General features: G+C 49.2%; 1 protein-coding gene across 2 annotated transcripts in view; it reads right to left on the bottom strand.

Moving 5' to 3' along the window:
• SLCO3A1 (solute carrier organic anion transporter family member 3A1) overlaps positions 1 to 18,197 on the bottom strand; it is a 295,928-nt gene that overhangs the window by 67,466 nt on the left and 210,265 nt on the right. For both annotated transcript variants that reach the window (XM_005602811.4, XM_023650742.2), the window contains exon 3: positions 1,736 to 1,834. In XM_005602811.4, the coding sequence (XP_005602868.3) occupies positions 1,736 to 1,834 (99 nt within the window). The remainder of the gene's footprint in view (positions 1 to 1,735; positions 1,835 to 18,197) is intronic.

Genomic DNA, 18,197 nt, shown 5'->3' with positions numbered 1-18,197 from the left:
CTGCATTATTTCTTTGGGGTGAATTAGTAAATTTAGCACTGTCGAGAGATGATGGATGGAGGACCCAGGGACTGAGAGTTCTTATCGATCCTGAGAACAGATCGGCAAAAGGAAGAGAAGCCGGAATGGCTTCCCGCACTCTGTTTTCACAGAGAAAGGAAATATGGCTTCTCTGCTCACTAGACTGCACAGGAATACAGGCTTCTCTTTTGGGCAGGTGGTCGAGTTGTGACCACATATGGTGGGCAGGGTCTAGGATGGTCTCCAATGATCCCCACCCCCTGGAATTCACATTCTTGTGTAATGATCCCTTCACCTGAGTGTAGACCAGAACAACTGGCTTGCTTCTAACACACAGAATGCAGCAGACACAATACAATGTTACTTCTGAGATTAGGTCATAAAAAGACCATGGCTTCTGTCTCAGGTGCTCTCTCGTGCATGCTCCCTTGGGTTGTTCACTCCAGGGAGCCATGGGGAGGTAGCCCTGTGGAGACGCCCATGGGAGGGAGCCTGAAAGTGGATCTTGCAAGGCCCAACAGCCATGGGAGTGAGCTTGGGAGTGGATCCTCCTCCAGGTGACCTTTGAGATGACAGAGGACCAGGTAGACACCTTGGTTGCAGCCTCTTGAGAGACCCTGAGCCAGAACCACCCGGCTAAGCAGCTCTTGGATTCTAGATGCACAGAAACAAACTGGGACATAGTAACTGTCTTGTTTTAAGTCACTAAATTTAGGGTAATTTGTTACGCAGCAATAGCAAACTAATATACCACATGACTTGCCATGGCCACTGAAATGTGAGTAGAAACAACGTGTGTGTCATTTCTGAGCAGAAGCTTCAAGAGCCAGTGCGAAACTTGCAAAAGTCTGGTTTCCTGCCTTGGCAACTGTGCAGGCTGGGGTCAGACCAAACTTCTGTGAGCCTGGGTCCCGGAGTGACCACAATAAGCCAAGTCTCACCCTCCCCAATACCACCAGCCTACACTGGATATTCAGTGTGAGCAGGAAATAAACTTTGGTTGCATAAACCACTTAGATTTGAGAATTGTTTGTTACCACTGAATAACCTAGCTCATCTTGACTAGCACTCTGGTCAGTCAAAGTGTGCTACGGGATTGGGGAGCCCAGAGCAATCGAAGAAAGGCGTTTGCTCTTCCTGCTAGGAACACAAGAAGTGTTGCTGGAAATGGTTCTGAGGTATGGTATGCTTCCTTATAGAGGCCACCACAACCGTGTCCTATAGAAAGAATTTTCAAATACTCTGTCTCATTGACCCCATTCGTATACTTGCACTTCCAGAACACATGCTCCAACTTTTTGATTAGAAAGTAGGGTCCTCATATAAGTTAACTGGCCAACATTCAGTGAGAATGTGTACATGCCAGGCATTGCCACCAGTATCCTCTCATTTACTTCTTACGACAGCCCTGTGAGGCAGGTGCAATGATCATCACTCTTAAGATGAGGAAAATCCAGCTTTGAGGAATAAAATCAACTATAGGAAGTTATTTCAGCCTCTAGGTAGACATTGGCAGAACATAGACTTGAGTCCAGGCCCTCTGGACCAACCCTCACGCTCTTTCCTTCTATCTCAGGTGGGCCACTGGCCACGGAGGTGGACGCATTAAGGGGGCCGCTTAGTAGGAAGGTTTTGGAACCCATAGGCTGAAGGCCCCTTTACAAGGAAGGAAACGCTTGGGGATGGTGGTAAGAAATTGAGATATATTCCTTACTTGTGTCAATGAAGACAGCATCCACATAGATTTTGGTACAGAAAGAGCCCAGGATAAATCCACAGGCTGGTCCAAATACCAGCATCGTGAACAGGATTCCTGAAAGGAGATGAAACAAAGATTAGATTTTAAAAAAAGGCAATTGAATGAGCAAAATAGTCAAAAATCAAGGAAATTATTTTACATTGATCAGAGGAGAAATCTGATTATACAAATGACATGACAGGAATTAGTCTAAAAAATCCCAGAGGAGGGAAACCCAGTATTTCTAATTTTGGAAGCTCTTGAAGTGCTATTATGCAGGAATTCTATAGTTTTGGTAGATTGCTTTGACATATTTGTGGGCCCCAAGTACCCACAAATCGTAACATATTAAAATACATTCACATCCATCATTTAGTATTTTTTCTGCCATAAACATTTTGGAAAGGATTTTTGTAATTTTGCTTTTACGTTTATCTGTCTTTACGTAATTCATTTAATTTATGGTTGGCGAAGATTTCTCAGCACCCCTTGTGCAAACTCAGGAGTTCTTGGGAAGTGAGAAAAGTCAAAGCCACAAATTATTTTCAAATGTAATGAAATGTTTACGGGCATTAAATTTCCCAAATAAGAAAGCCGACATAATGGTATGCTTGGAGAACATTGGTTAGATGTCTTATTAATTTCAATTCTGCAGTGTCCCCTTGTCACTCAATTCTGCAGTGTCCCTTGCTATCTGCGGTCGCTGTAATAGCTGTTCAGGACTCCAGCTTTTCCGCAGGACTTGAGAAGATGGTACTAGGCACGTGCTTATGGAGCTGACAGATATAGTACCTGGAATTCTGCACAAAACTTTTGGATCATTCTGGGAAAAGTACTGAGGCCACATGAAAACCCACAGGCTGTATCTATTCAATTAAATTTCAATTTGGCAAATGTCTCCAGAGCACTGACAGTTCCCAAGGCCCTGGGAATAAACACATAGGTAAAAAAGGAGCCCTTCCCTCAAGAAGCTGGCTGCCTTGAGGGGACAATCAACAATATGTGGTCAATCCAACCCAAATAGGCAGCCAGAGGGTGGTTGCTAACAGGTCCACGTGGGCACAGGAAGGACGAGGGAGGAGACGAATTTGACCAGAGGAAATCTGGGTGCAGTGGAGGGTAATTTTGGTCTGTTCGCAGGGGTACACTAACTCGCTGGAATTCTCTCGGAGATGTCATCATGGAACCACTCAAATATTCATCCAATTAACACTTACTGAGCTCCTTCCCTGTGCCAAGCAGTATTCTCAGGGATGGGGATTCAGCATTGAACCAAACAGTCAAAAACCCCAGCCTTCCTGGAGCTCAGACTTGGAGGGGGGAAGAAACACAATTTCAGAAACTGTAGTCAGGAGCTCAATTGGTTTCTAAATTCCCAGCAAAGGAAGCCATGACTTCCCGATTTACAGACAGGAAGCAGAACCTCAAAGCAGTCGCTGGAAGACAGCTTGTAAGGAATGCTGTTTGATGAAGAAAGGAATGAAAAGAGGATGATTTATCTCATAGAAATGGGGCTGAATCCACTCTCAGAGAAATTCTACTCAGTGATTTGGAACAATCTAGAAATTCAGGTGTCTCAAAACTGCCTCTCCCACAGCCACCCAGAGACGCCTGGTCTCACAGTTATTCCAGTCTATAGGAATCTGGGGAGAAGCAACACCCACCTTATGAGTACATTGGCTCTGGATTGTCACAACTTAGATTAAGATGACCAAACAGAGAAAGTTGGGGGTATTATCGGAAAAAGTCTAGAATATGAGGCTCTTTCAGGTATGGGCTAGAATTAGGGAGGGTGACCTTAGTGGGGTGGGGTCAGGGAGCAGAGCTAATCTTGGCTGCATTCTCTGGGTGGAGGAAAGTGAAGCACGAAGTGATGCTGAGAAAGACATGGGGACTGGGGCATGGAGAGGGGGCGTCCAAGGCAAGGGCAGCACCCAAGGGAGACTGAAGGGATTTCTGCTCCAGGGCAAAAAAAAATTGTGAAGCCAGCCACATCCTCCCTTCCAGGCTGCAGTAAGCCATGGTCAGTCACTGGCCCTCTAAAGATGGCTCAGCAAGCAAACCAAGTACTCAGGCTGTCCCTAAAGAACGGGACACAGGAGGGGCTGGCTCAGTGGTGCAGTGGTTAAGTTTGCACGTTCCACTTCTCAGTGGTCCAGGGTTCACGGGTTTGGATCCCGGGTGTGGACATGGCACCACTTGGCAAAAGCCATGCTGTGGTAGGCATCCTACGTATAAAGTAGAGGAAGATGGGCATGGAAGTTAGCCCAGGGCCAGTCTTCCTCAGCAAAAAGAAGAGGATTGGCAGTAGTTAGCTCAGGGCTAATCTTCCTCAAAAAAAAAAAAAAGGGACGCAGGAGACAGGAACCCAATTCTCTTGGCAAGGGTGCTGCAAACACCCTTGTGACTCACCTTCAATATTCCCAGCAGGTGCTCTGAGCCCCAGCAGCATCCCCACTACGCATGATAAAATGCCTTCTTTCATGCAAATTAAATAAAACCCCCATCAACGTAATAATCACTGATTCATCCCCTACTGATTGAACAAGGAGAACTATCATTAATACTTAACAAGTCCAAGGACCAAGCTTTTAGTTTCATTGGAAGGAAACAACCAATGAACTGAAGCGGCTCTGTCGAGATTGTTGCGTCCCCTCTCCTCCACTTGGGGGCAGTGGAGTAGAGTGTGTGGACTGGCCAGACATCAGGGGACAGCTGAGACCCCAGGTCCTGGGCCTCCTGCCCTGGTGCAAATTGTGACACAGAGGAAGGGCATCCCACAAGCTCAGTTGCCCACCAGAGCCCTGCAGGGCCCAGAAGGGCCAGCCATCCCTTCGAGCAGCTCAGACAGGCAGAGGCGTACCACAGAGATGTCATGCACCAAGGTGGCCTGTCCATCCAGCCAAGAGCACCTCCCACTCCAGTTCCTCTAGCAAACCCTCGGATTGCGGCGCCCCATTTTAACAGGATGGAGTTCTCCTCCAATGCCAAAGACGCCCGAGAGGACCCAATTCCAAAAACCAGTGACAGATGTGGGACACACGTATTTTTGCATGAAGGGCATTTCCCTCTCCCCCAGCTGGAATTTCTGGGGCCATATTCTAAGTGGCTCCTTTATCCTCTGAGAGATGTCTAGTAAATCCCCAGCAGCAATGGGTTCTCGAACAGTCCAGTAGTGGGGATGTGGGAGCAGCCTTCATGCATCAGGAGGCACCCTTTATCACTTAGAAATACCTAAGGAAAACAGCTCAAATCAAGCCGCATCGGAGAGCATGGCCCTGGTCTTCAGGGAAAGCTGTTCCCTGAGAGGAGCCTATGAGACTGGCTGTGATCTTACAGAAAGGGACTTCTGAATTTGCTTCCTTGCTGTCCCTTCAATTCATCCTACTAGGCTGTCATTTTGTTCTTGTTTAGCGAAACCACCCCAAATGTTCTACCTAAACAGACGAGAAAAAGATTGTCCGGCTCTAAAATCCAGAATCCCTGTGTTGAACAGCGAGCTTCTCCGGGGAGGAGAGAATGTTCCTCAGCAGTCCAGTGCTGCCCCCTGCTGTCTGCCAGATTCATGTACACTTGAGAGGAGGGGGTGACGTGGAGGAGGAGAGCCAAGACTCAGGCGATCAGAGACGCCTGTGAGGCACCTTCGGTTCTGCTACCTTGAGCCCCACGCTTTGCCTGCATAATCTCCTGTGATCCTTTCAAGGGCCCCGACAGGGGAGTCTACTGTGCCCACTTCACGGCAGAAGAAACAGTATCTCTAAGAAGTTCAGCCCCTCACTCCCAGCACACAGCTAGAAAGCAGCACAGCCAGGGTCTGAAGTGGGGTTTCTTCCACCCGTTAAGGGAAAAACCATATCGGAGGCAGCTCAGGAGACAGCGTGGGCCACCTGGGTTCAAATCCCACCTCCACGAAGCTTGGGCAAGGTACAGTTTACCTCCGTGTGCCTCGGTTTTCTCATCTGTAAAATGGGAATGATATCGGACCTATTTCACAGGGCTGTGGGGAGGATTTATGACTTCATATTTGGGAAGCTCTTAGAACAGTGTTTGGCACACAGAAAGAGCCATGGAAGTGTGAAATAGCTGAGGCCCGTGTCTCTTCTACTACAAGAAGGTCAGCACACACAGGTTCCCAGTCCTCCTCGCTCCAAAGAACACTTCCCCTCCCACACCTCATCGCCTAAAGCCACAACAGGGGAGAGGGGCTGGAGCCGGGGGCAGGCCCGGCCTTGGACAGGGTTCTTACTGGGAAGCAGCTGGGACCCCGAGCCTCAGCAGGGCCCAGACGGACTAACCATTTGGAGTCCACCCCTGCCCTGACTGCCTGCTCACCAAGCACATTCTGATGCTAAAATAACACAGCTTCCTAGGGATGTGAAGACTGGAAAAGGTGGCAGGGCCATTCAAGAGGGAATGGGACAAGCCCTGTGCTGACCTCACTCTGGCATCCTGGTCTGAACACAGGCTTTCTGTACATTAGATTAGTGTAAATCTGCAGTTCCCAAACTGTGTGCCAAGGCACCTTGGGGTACCCCAGTGAACTCATAAAACGTTTTAAGTTTTTGAGGGAAACACAGACATCTCTGACATCAGTTGGATGTTACTCATGAAACTACTCATTCAAGGGAGCTTGATGGTTTCAACATCGGATCGAGCTACATTCCTCTTAACTCCATCGTTACCTTTGTGAGCTGAGTTTTCAGTAGTTCCTGTGATAAAAAGCAAACGCTGGGTGGAAATGGATGTGGAAAGGGAAATGAGGGTGGTGGAGTCCATTCTGGTTCCAAGGTTTGAGAACCGCGCGGTCTCCAGCGGGGGCACACATGCCATTAGTAAGTGATCACGCTTATTTACAAAGAAAAGAAAAATATTTTTTTCTTTCAATTTACATGTATTATTTTTTCAAACATTTATTAAGTGGTTTGAACCTAACTGCTTGATAAACAGAACTGCTGGGTATCTTTCAGACTCAGGGCTCTGTGACAAATATATTGGAGATGCTAAGGGCACAATGACCCAAGACAGTCTGGGGCCCTCTGCTGTAAACTTGAGGCCCACGCTATACAGTCTGCAGAGTTAGCACCAGGCATCTCCAGATGATGCAGAAGAAGAGACGAACTAGACAAGAACTCTGCCCTCGAGAAGCCTGCTGTCTTACTGGAGAGACTTTCAATCATTCTTAGTCGCTGAAAACACACGATGGGCACCTACTGGGTACCAGGCCCTGTGTCAGGAGCCTGGATAGAGCCATGAACAAAGAGACAAAATTCCCCCTTTCCTGTGGAGTTTGTCTTCTGGAAGATGAAAGGCCACAAACCAACAAACTAACCCACCATACGATGTCAGGGGTGGTGCCAAAGAGGAGAGGGCATGATGGTGGGGGCTAGAGAAAGACCCCCCAGTGCACTGAGTCCTGTGCATAATACACACAGCACTGTGTTAGACGTGCTATCAACCTGGGGCAAGGGGACTCGCAGGTTAGGGGTTCCACTGTGGGAGGCAGACTAATGGCCCCCAAAGATGCCCACGTCCTAATATTGGAAGCTGTTACTGTTACCTTAAAGGACGAAAGAGAATTAAGGCTACGAATGGAATTGAGCTGGCTAATCAGCTGCCTTTACAATAAAGAGATTGTACTGATTATCCTGTGCACCCAGTGCAATCATTTGGGTCCTTTAAATGTGGAAGGAGGAGGTGTCAGAATCAGAGAAGGAGATGAGAGGACAGAACCACAGAGAAGGCATCAAGAGAAAGACTTGACTAGTCACTGCTGGCTCTGAAGATGGAGGGTGGGGCCATGAGCCCAAGCATGTGGGCAGCCTCTATAAGCTGGAAAAGGCAAGAAAAGGGATTCTCCCCTCCAGAAAGAATCTTCCAGAAGGAGGGCAGACCTCCAACACCTTGATTTTAGCTCAGTGAGACCCATTATGGACTTCTGACCTCTAGAACTGTACGATAAGAAATGTGTCATTTTAAGCCCCTAAGCTTGTGGTAATTTATTACAGCTCCAATAGGAAACTAAAACAATTGTCAAAAGCACATTTGAGGAAATTCTCAGATCTTATAACTACAAATATACCTGTGAATCTCTGAGAACAGGATGTTGCATGAAGCTGTTTGTTAATTATTTGGCCACGCGACATTGTTTGTGGGTCATTTTTCAGACCTGGTGTTGACTGGGGCACAGTTCCAGACATGCCAGAGGACACTTCAAGCCTGATGGGGCAGAGGTGGTGCCTTATTCTTCTGTCTGTTCCTAGTTTGGCCGACTGTGATGATCAGTAAGTTCTTGAACTGTTGAAAGGATGTGTAAGGGAGCACACCAGTTATAGCAGTGATGCAAAAGAGGGAGTGAGCGACTCTCCTTGGCCGTGGCCTGTCCGAGCTCAGCCGGTGGGGAGGAGCAGAGATGGGACTCAGGCCCCAACCTGCTATTTCCCTGGACGGTGTTCTCTGCAGGGGTCTCTCTCAGTGCTGGGGACCCCCCATCCGTCTGCCTCCTCCTAGATGCAGTGCTCAAGGGGACTGACAAGACAGCCTACAGAAAGGGTCAGGCCAGACGCACAGAACCAGAAGAATTTGGAAAACCCAAATGGAGCCTTCTATTTGGAATTTACTGGCCCAGGAAGAATTAGTCAACTTTACTATTATTATTAATAAATGATAATTATTAAAAGTACTAAGAAACATTTTTTGCGTGTTTGTGGAATGTGACGTGCTGATTCTAAATTGCGTATAGAAATGCTGAGGGCCAAGACCAGCCTAGACACCTTTCTTACAAAAAGAATTGTCAACACTTTCCAACTGGAGATCAAGCCTTCTTTTAAAGCTATAATGATGAAGACAGTGTGTTTCTGGCACAAGCAACAACAAACAAGTAAGAGAAACAGAAGAGAAAGCCCCAGAAACAGACCCATACTTATGTGGACACCCAATTTATGACAAAGTGTGCATACACAGCAGTGGGGGAAGGATGATGACCTTTTCCATAAATGGTGCTGGGACAACTTGAAATTACAGGGGGCAAAAAAAAAAAGCCAGCCTCCCCACACATGGAAAAATCAATTCCAGGGAGGTAAGAGACTTGTGTGAAAAGCAAAACAATAAAGCTTCTGGAATACGACAGACAAAATACTGTCAGGATGTTGGGGATAGGGAAAGTCTCTTAAACAAAACAAAGAAAGCACTAGCCATTACAAGAAAAGCTTGATAAATTAGTCTACATTAAAATTAAGAAGGTCATTCATCAGATGCATCAAACGAGCCCACTGAGAAGTGAAAATGTGGGCAAATATATGGGTAACACACATCCTTACAAAGACACACACAAGAATCAGAGGGCTCATATCCAGACTACTTAAAAACTACTATAAGTCAATGAGAAAATGACAAACACATTGGAAAAGAGACAGAAACCTTCACAGGTACTTTGCAGAAGAGGAAATTCAAACCTCATTAGAACTGAGGGACATGCAAATTACAACCCCAATGAAACATCATTACATTTTCAGCTGACTAGAGTTTGACAATACCAAGTGTCGGCAAGGATGTGGGGTATCTGGGACTCTGTACGCTGCTGGTAGAAGTATAAATCACACAAACACTTTGGCATAACTCTGGCAGTGTCTACAAAACTGAAGATAAACTAACTCCGATGATCTACAATTCTAACTCCCAGGTAAATAGCCCACAGAAAGTCTGACGTACTTGGAGGCACATCCAAGAATGCTCATCCTAACACTGTGACATCCCCAAACTGGAAACAACCCAAAGGCCCACCATCAGAAGAACAGACAAACAAACTGTGACATCTCCATTCTCTGGAATTACTACACAGCAAAGAAAACAAATCATCCAAAACATGGATGAATCTTAAAGATATATGACCAAGCAAAGAACACAGACAGGCAAGAATACATCCTGGTGCGATTACATACATCCTGGTGTGATTCCACTTGTACAGAACTCAAATCAGCAAAATTAAACTATTTAGTGATAAATAACGAGGTAGTCAAACTTCAACGAAAAACTTTAAGAAAAAAAAATGAATTGTACAGAAGTCAGGACTGTGGTTACCGCTGCTGGGGAAGGCTGGTGGGGAATTACCATCAAGAAGAGGCAGGGCGGGGAGTCGGTGCTGGTTTTGTGTTTGGTCTGTTTACAGGCTATCTGGATATTTGTTTCAGGGCAATTTTTCAAGCTGTAATATGTTTTCTGCGCAAAAACATGATTGTTACATTTTTCCCATATATACGCAAGTGTGATATAAGTACCTATATACACACAGCTGTTGGCTGTTTACTGAGTGCCTGCTGCATGATGCCAGGAACTGGACTACGTGACTTATACCTGTCATCTCACGACTCCTCCTAACAAAGCAGTGAGCTGGGTGCTGTGATCCCAGTTCTACCAAGAAGAAACTGAGGCTCACAGAGGTTAAGCAACTTGCCCCATGGCCTGTGGCTTCTAGGCGGCAGCTTGACCCCTGTACCCTCTGCAGAGCTGGGCACCCAGTTAGGCCAAGCACAAATAAGCAAAGTTAAAGAACCGAACCAAACCAAACCAAACCCCAAACCCTGCTATTCACAGGCAGCTGCCTCCTTCCTACACCTTACGCTGTGATGAGGGAGCCACTCATGGGGATGGATGGCTACTTGGAAACTGAAGCCCGCTGCAGAGGGCAGCGTGGGTGTGATGAGGGGCTCCCAGAGCCAGCTGGGTGTGTATCCTGGGTGTGCACTTCGTCCATGCTGGCTTCCACTGATGCTTCACAGCTTTGCTAGGGCCTAGAAGAGCCAGGGAAGGGAAAGACGTGTGGGCCCCTGCTTCTCCTCTCCGTGGGCCCTGAGCCTTCTCAGCCGGGCTCACCACTCCCTCGGCGACAAGCAGGAGAGCCCATCCATGGGCTAGCCACAGCAGCGCCCATGTACCGTGTGAAGGAGAAGACACTGACATTTCCCTCTGAGCCTTTCCTCTTCTCTTTGGAGCATGCCATGGGGCCTGGCTTCCATGCCAGCAGCCCACAGGGCCGGGACAGGGGGGTGGAGGCTGTCCCTGAGGAGCTGCGGGCATCTGCCAGCTGGAGGCAAAGCTCTTTGTGTTGCTGAAAGCAAAGCCAAACGAGCCATCCAGAAACCCAGGGGCTTCCAGCAGCGCCTCTGCTCACTCTGTAATTAGACAAACCCATTAGGATTTCCGAGGGTCACTGCGTGGAACAGGATAGCATGACACCTGCCTCAAGGGTGGGTCAGGACATGACAGAAAGGGCAGGGTCAGGCTCCGCTGCCACCTGTGTGTCTGCGAGCCCTGGATAGATGCTCCTGTGCCTCAGTTCCCACCTCTGTAAAATGGGCCAACAATAACCCCGACCTTTCTAGGGTCTTTGAGGATCAAATGGGCGAGAGCACAAAACAGGCCTCAAAGAGCTTCCGGGACAGAGATGTTCTCGAAAAACATCAGCTGTTAGTTATTCTTCTCGCCGGTGCTTCTCGGAGCAGGATTTTGTTTTCTGCTTTATGAGTTTTACTTTTGATTACTTGGGTAAGAGATGAGTATTTTAGAGAATGTGGAAAATAGGGAATCATATACAGAAATATCATTGTTCTCATGTTTCCTTTTTGGCGTCACTGTATTTGTAATGCATTTCTTCCTGTGTGTTTCTGCATTAGTGGGACCAGATAGGGTAAGCTAAAAACAAAACCCATTTTCCTCACTTTAAAAGAAACACTGAAAAACGATCTGAGAATAAACTAAGGATGGAGAGGCGCCGCGACACAACAGTCAAGAACACAGACCCAGGAGCTGGCCAGCGTTTGCACTCACTAGCTGTGTGACCCTGGGAAGGTTATTTACCTTCTCTGGGCCTCCATGCTCTCACCTGAGAGTGGAGATAATAACAGTTCCTACCCCGAAAGGTCATCTCAAGGTTTAAGTGATTGACGCATGCCAAGGGCCTCCCACAGTGCCTGGCATACAGTAAGTGCTTAATCAATTTTAGCTATTATTGTTACAAGGAAGATGGCACAAATCGCCATCTCTCACTACCTAGAGAGAAACACTGATGTTCATTTAGATATCCCCTTCCAGTCTGTCTCTATATATAAGATTAATTTTTTAGAGTAATTTAAAAAAACCACCCAACACAGCTCTCCTAATAGAAAGCCTGGAAACAAATGATAAGATTTTCTAAAGAATATATATTTAAAGAATAGAATTATCTATTGCCGTACAATTTATGGGGCTGGGGAGGGAATTTCAAGGCCCAGGCACTTCTCAGCTGCTGTGGGGAGAGCGGGAGCTAAGATCCTCTGGAACCAGACTGCCCATCGCCCACGGCCCAGCTCCCGATACCTTCCCGGCCGTGGGGACGGAGGGCCCCCGAGGACACTGTGATGCCATGTGATAGCCCTGACTTCTTTGCAGGGACTGAGCATAGAGCCAGGCAGGTGAAGGGCGGAGCTGAGGGTTCTGTGATTGACAAAACGTAAGATCACTTCAGGGGAAGTCTGTGGCTTTCTCGGGAGGGATTCTGAGATGTGCTTGATACAACTTCGAGAAAACAAGACTGTTCTCTCCAGTAGCAGCTCACTGGGCTGGCACATGTGGATGAGTGCTGTGGCCTCTTTTCAAAGGAAAGTGGTCTAATTCATCTTTTGTTTTTGTCCAATTATAAAAGCAATGCCTTCAGAAAGAGGGACAGACTACTATTATCTTACTAGCCTGAGACAGTCACTTTCTTCAAGTTTTTACCCCTCCTGATGTATCTGAGGTCAAACAAAAATTCCCATGACCCCTTGATAAGGTATCACGTTATCTTTCTGTAGATGAGAAAATGCTCAGAGAAGTTAGTCAATTGCCCCAAGGACACACAGCTTGTACATAGTGGAGGTGGACTTGAACCCAGGCCTCCAGGATCCCCTGGGTTCTTAGAGAAAGAGACGGTGATCATGGTGCAGTGGTGAAGCCTTTGGAATGAGTCAGACCTAGGCTGAGATCCTGGTTATGCTTCTCAATTTCTGGCTGACTTATTCCTCAACTCCAAGTCCGGGACTAAGATCTACTTTGCAGAACTGTGAGAAAAAGATGCAACGCAGGCAAAGCTTCTGGTGCCTAGAACGCAGCAGATGCTTTCTAGAATTCTCTTTGTGTCTCAGGATGATGAGTCCAGGAAGGGAAGGCTGCATGGCTGGTCTCCCCCAGGCACGTGTGTCTTTAGCTGGACTCAGAACCCTGGGCAGTCCCCTGGAGCGGGCAGTGAGGAGAAAGCTCAGGTCGGTGGCGGCTCTTCCCCACTAGAGGGCAGCGCCGGCCTAGAAAAGAGAGAGTCCAGGCTTCTTAACTTCCTGGTCCTCCACTTCCTCACTGCCCACGAAACCCTCGCCGGAGATTGCTGTTTTCATCTCCCACTTGCCTTCCGTGCCCTCAATTTATCCAAATGTACTCTTCCGTCCTGCAACCTGCCTGCTGAAATTTCTACCCTAAGAAGGAACATGCAGGCATCGCACGTGCATGAATAAAACATGATCCGTAAACAGCAGGAAGCCTGCAAACACGCGATGCTTATTTCTCCGGTGCCCACGGCCAACAGCCTGACGGCGTTATGTAACTGACCTTTCTTCTCTCTGTGGGGGAGGCGGAAGGGGAGAGAGGACGAGGAGGTGACCGTTCCCTGAACACAGATGATGTGTCAGACACTGCACGAAATGTGCATAACAGAGTTATCCCCATTGGAAAGTTTATAAACAAAACACTGATGTTGCTAAGGCTGCGTGGCATGTGCCAGAGCCACAGCCCAAGTGCCCCTAACCACAGCATCATAGCTGTCGCCTGTTAGGTCAGCTACATCACTGGGCCTCAAAGTTGGCTGCACACTGGAATGTCCTGGAAAACAAAAAATTACTAACGCTTAGGTCCCACCCCCCGGGATCTGATGTGGCTGGTGTGGGATGCAGCTTGGGTCCTGTGATTTTTCCCAAGCTCTCCAGGTGCAGCCATGTTGAGAACCTCTGGGCTCTGCCCTTGCTGACCTGAACCAAGGACCCACTTGTTACCCAAAATGCATCTGGGCACACAGGAAAAGGGAAGGATGTGAACGCTACTGATGTCAGCCCTGCAAAGTGGGAGTGTGGTGTGGCCAGACCAAGGTCACTGTGCATGGTGGCAGGCCCTGAATCTCTCTTGTGCAGCCGGCTAAAGCAGCTCTGTATGCCACCACAACTTTGAACTCGACCACAGAACCCTGCCCAGCATACCTGGCATGGCCCCTGATGCTGTCCGGTGTCCGGGCCTTCCTCACGCTGGTCCTCAACCAAGTTTCTCCTCTCCTCCAGGCCCTGAGCAGTGCACCAAAGTTCTATCCTCCACTCAAAGCCTGCCTTAAGTATCACCTCCTCCAAGGGGCCTTCCTAGATTTTTCTCTCCTTCCCTCTTCTGCCACAGCACCTAGCCTCAGACTTTTCCTATAGTTCTGCTTACATCTGCCCGGAGGCAAAAATAAAGTTCGATATATTAAGCATGCCATAATAATTGCAGGCCAAGGGAAGGCAGAGACCTAGTTTTAAAAAAATCCTATTTTGCACAGGGGAGATGCAGCCCTTTGCCTGGCAGAGGGATCCTGTGTTTGTCGTTTGTACTGTGAACTGATTACTGCCCCGGCCCGGGAGAGGCAGGAGGCCCTAGCACCATGGAGAAGGTGCATCTAACGAAGGTTGTTCTAAAAGGCTCAGCTTCTTTGGGATGCTCGCGTTTGGTCATTTGATCAAAGCTACAGTTGTCACTAGTCTTGGTTTCTCAACCTAGCTGACAGAAGCTTTTTTTCTTCTTCTCCTGCTCGGCAGGGCCTTACCAGGGTGAGGGCATATGTCCCACAACTGGATGCCATGCCCACAGGGAGGAACCCACTGTCAGCATGGGCCAGGCCGAGGCTCCCTGGTCAGTGCCCCCATGGGACGCATGTATCAGGGCTGGGGCTACCGTCTCATTTTCCTGTAGCTTTCTTTGTACCTGGCCGGTACCAAGGAGCAGGGCAAGAGCTGGCTGACTCTTCAAAGCAAGTGAGAACAGGCCCGCCCTCCTCCCATCCTCCGTTACAGCCTGGGGAAACCCTGGGTCCAAGAGTGATGAGACTGCACCAGCTGATGAAATGAGAAAACGTGGCTGACAGGTGAGGGCTAGGAAGCTGTGAACCATACAGGCAGGCAACCCACCAAATAGCAACAGCTTGCACCATCCTGAAGGGCCGACATCCTGTTTGCACCCTGAGTAGCATCTTTCCAGAAGCTCTCCTTGGAGAACCTCTGAGATGAGAGGATGGCGAGTCTCACGGCTTCCTGTTGTCCTGACCCTCAGCCTCCAGCAGGGGGCAGTGGAGAGATGGCGGGGCCTGGAGTCCAGAGGTTGGGCTGCAGTGGCAGCCGCAGGAGGCCACGCTCAAGGCACTCAACCACTCAGCCTGGGCAGCTATGGCTGTAAAACGGGGCAGTGACCTACCCTGCTTCCCTCCTGTCACAGGCTGAACTGTGTCCCCTCAAATCCATTTGTTGAAGCCCTAACCCCCCAGTACATCAGAATGTGACTATATTTAAAGAATCGATTAAGTCAAAATGAGGCCATTAGGATGGGCCCTAATCTGATAGGACTGGTGTCCTTATAAGAAGAGACACAAGGAGGGCACGAGCACAGAGAAAATGCCTGTGAGGACACAGGGAGAAGGCAGCCACCTGCAAGCCAAGGAGAGAGGCCTGGGGAGAAACCAACCCTGCTGACACCTTGATCTTGAACTTCCAGCCTCCAGAAGAGTGAGAAATAAATGTCCATTGTTCAAGCCACTGAGGCTCTGTTTTTTTGTTGTGGCAGCCTGAGCAAACAACACGCCTCCCAGGACTGTGTGAGGGTCACATGTGACAAGGCATGAAAAGAGCATCTGGAAGTCAGAGTGCCACTCAAATGGTATGGGACCTTAGACACATAAGGTGAATCGATAAACATTAATCACGCCATCCCAGGACTCCCAGAAGTCAGGATGGAATCAACACACAGCACCCTGTGCGGGCATTACTCTGGTTAGGACCAGCAGGATGTGAAACGAGTGGGGAGCTCCGCCTGTGGGACCCCTGTCTTATTCTTTGCCTCTGACCTCCTCACTGTGCCCAGCATGGGTAGATTCTCAAATACACTGCTGAGTCTTGTATGCAAGGCAAGTGGTTTTCACCCAGGGTGGGAGCTGAACGGGGTGTAAGAACCACAGACAATCGGATGAAAAGAAGACCCCATCCACAGCCTCGGGCCTGAGTCGGGTTTTGAAGTAGGACTGTTATTAGTGACGAGGATGTGGGTGCGGTGGTGATGGTGGCACTGACCTCTAGCCAGCTGAGGGCTGGGTACCCGCACTTTCTAGGCACCGTCTCATTTAATCCTCCCTAGAACCCTATCAGCAGATACACTCCCATTTTACACATCAGGAAACTGAGACACAGAGAGATTAAAGCAACCTGCCCAGTGACACATGTACAGTAAGTGGGAAGTGCAAATAAGAACAAGGACAGAGGATTTCAGAAAAGCAGTGAGGGCGGGCACAGGGCACTCCAGGAGAGAGCAGAGGCAAAGGCAGGGAGGTGAGAGAGCCCCACTGGGAGGCAGACAGTAGGAGGAGACCCTTGCAAACAAGCAAAGGGTCTGGAGTGCTGTCGCGGAGGTTCTGAGGGTCTGTGGCTCCCTGTCGTGGGGAGCACCAGCAGCTCTTGGATGTGGTGTCTTGCTAACACTGTGTGTCAGGAAGATTAAACCTGGAGGCAGGACGGGGGCAGGCAGTGGAGGGAAAAGGAGCAGGCAGCAGGGAGGCCAGCCGGATTCAGAGGGCAGGTGTGGGGTGGGGACGTGGACTGGGGTTAACCAAACTCCACTGAAGTCCCCACCATGGCACTCTGACCACCCGTGAGTGAGCAGACGCACGTCCCTGTGCCTCCCCCAGGGGGCGCTGCATCTTGGAGCCCTGCATCAGAAGTGGGGCCCGGCCCAGGGGACTTCGAGGACCTGGGCGTACCCTGGGCCCTCACTGGCTGCTTCTCAAGAGGAGTTACTTGCTGAAGAGGTCCTGTCTCTCTCCTCATCTCACAGGCACCCCCACAGCTTCAAAGGACCTTAGAACCATAAGGAATTTCGTCAGGGGCCTCAGGAGACTCACGGAGGGAGTGCTGCTGTGGTCACCGGGGCTCAGAAAGCCACAGTGATGGGCCCAGGCCTCAGGGATACAGCGGGACCCCGCGTCAGAGGTCAGGGCTCCCCTGACCGCAGATGGAGCTCCCAGAGGCCCATTCTCAGTTCTTGGTGCGTATTTCTTATTCACCAAAGTACTCAGGTGTTCACCCGAGGTGACCTCATTTTGTTTCCATTGCTCAGAACTGACAACCCACTGCCACTTCCATCTGGCCATACTGATGCCATCGCTAAGAGCAACAACAGAGTGACTCTCCATTAAGTACCTCTCATGTGTCAGGTGCTTTAGACACGGTACATAATTTAATCCTCACGACAACCTAGAGACAAGGGTGTCTTCACCTCCAGTTTACAAATGAAGAAACTGAGGCACAGAGAACTTGGGCTACCAGCCTACGGCCACACGACTGGATAGAAGCCAAGGTTCCGTGGGCCCCCAGTGCTGCACTTCCTCCCACCCACCATTTGGCAGGAGGAAATGGCAGCAGAAGGGTTGTGGGCCCTGGAAGTCCTTCTAACAAGTTCTAGAGGAGACGGTGTCTGCAGGGTGCAGAAAGCCTGCTCTGAGCCTTGGCCCGCCTGTCACTCGGAAGCCTAGTGGCCTGAGGGAGACTCAGGCATACATGCACACACACACACGGGGCACTACACAACTCCTTTAGCGTCGGGGACCCGGGGCCGTGGTTTATGCGTCCTCCACTCAACAGGTGTGCTGTCCTCCATCAGTGGAAATGGGAGGCGAATGCTAAGACATTTTGTCTTGTCGCCAGAGGGAGCCAGACACCTTCTCATGATAGGGGACTGCTGCTTCAGGAGTGTGGCTGGAGGTCCGCAGTTCAAGGTAGGAGGGCCAACCTCCTGCTCCTCTGCCGGCGGCTTCCTGGCCTTCTATGGTAGCAAATGGCAGGTCTGTGATCCTTAGTGAAGGTCGTCACACTGTGTCTGTCAAGAAAATGACCATTTCCGAAATGCCTGGGAAGGGGAAGGGAGGCCTTCAAGATCAAAACAGGTTACCCCAACCATGGCGCCTTGACCTCCCCACCCAGCTGAGTCCGTCCTTGACTATATTAATCCACCTAAAACTGGTGGAGTAATACTCCCACCCTGCTTGAAACCATCAGGGGCTTCCTACTTTATAACATAAAGTCCAAACTCTGGGCTGGCACTGTCATGAGTAGGGGCAGGGCTGTGATGCCAGGCTGCACCAACACACCTGGTGCCAGGT

This window comes from Equus caballus, chromosome 1 (assembly GCF_041296265.1).
Source record: "Equus caballus isolate H_3958 breed thoroughbred chromosome 1, TB-T2T, whole genome shotgun sequence".
Lineage (NCBI taxonomy): Eukaryota > Metazoa > Chordata > Mammalia > Perissodactyla > Equidae > Equus > Equus caballus.
Note: the sequence above shows the minus strand (reverse complement) of the source record. Positions and strands in the feature narration are given on the sequence as shown.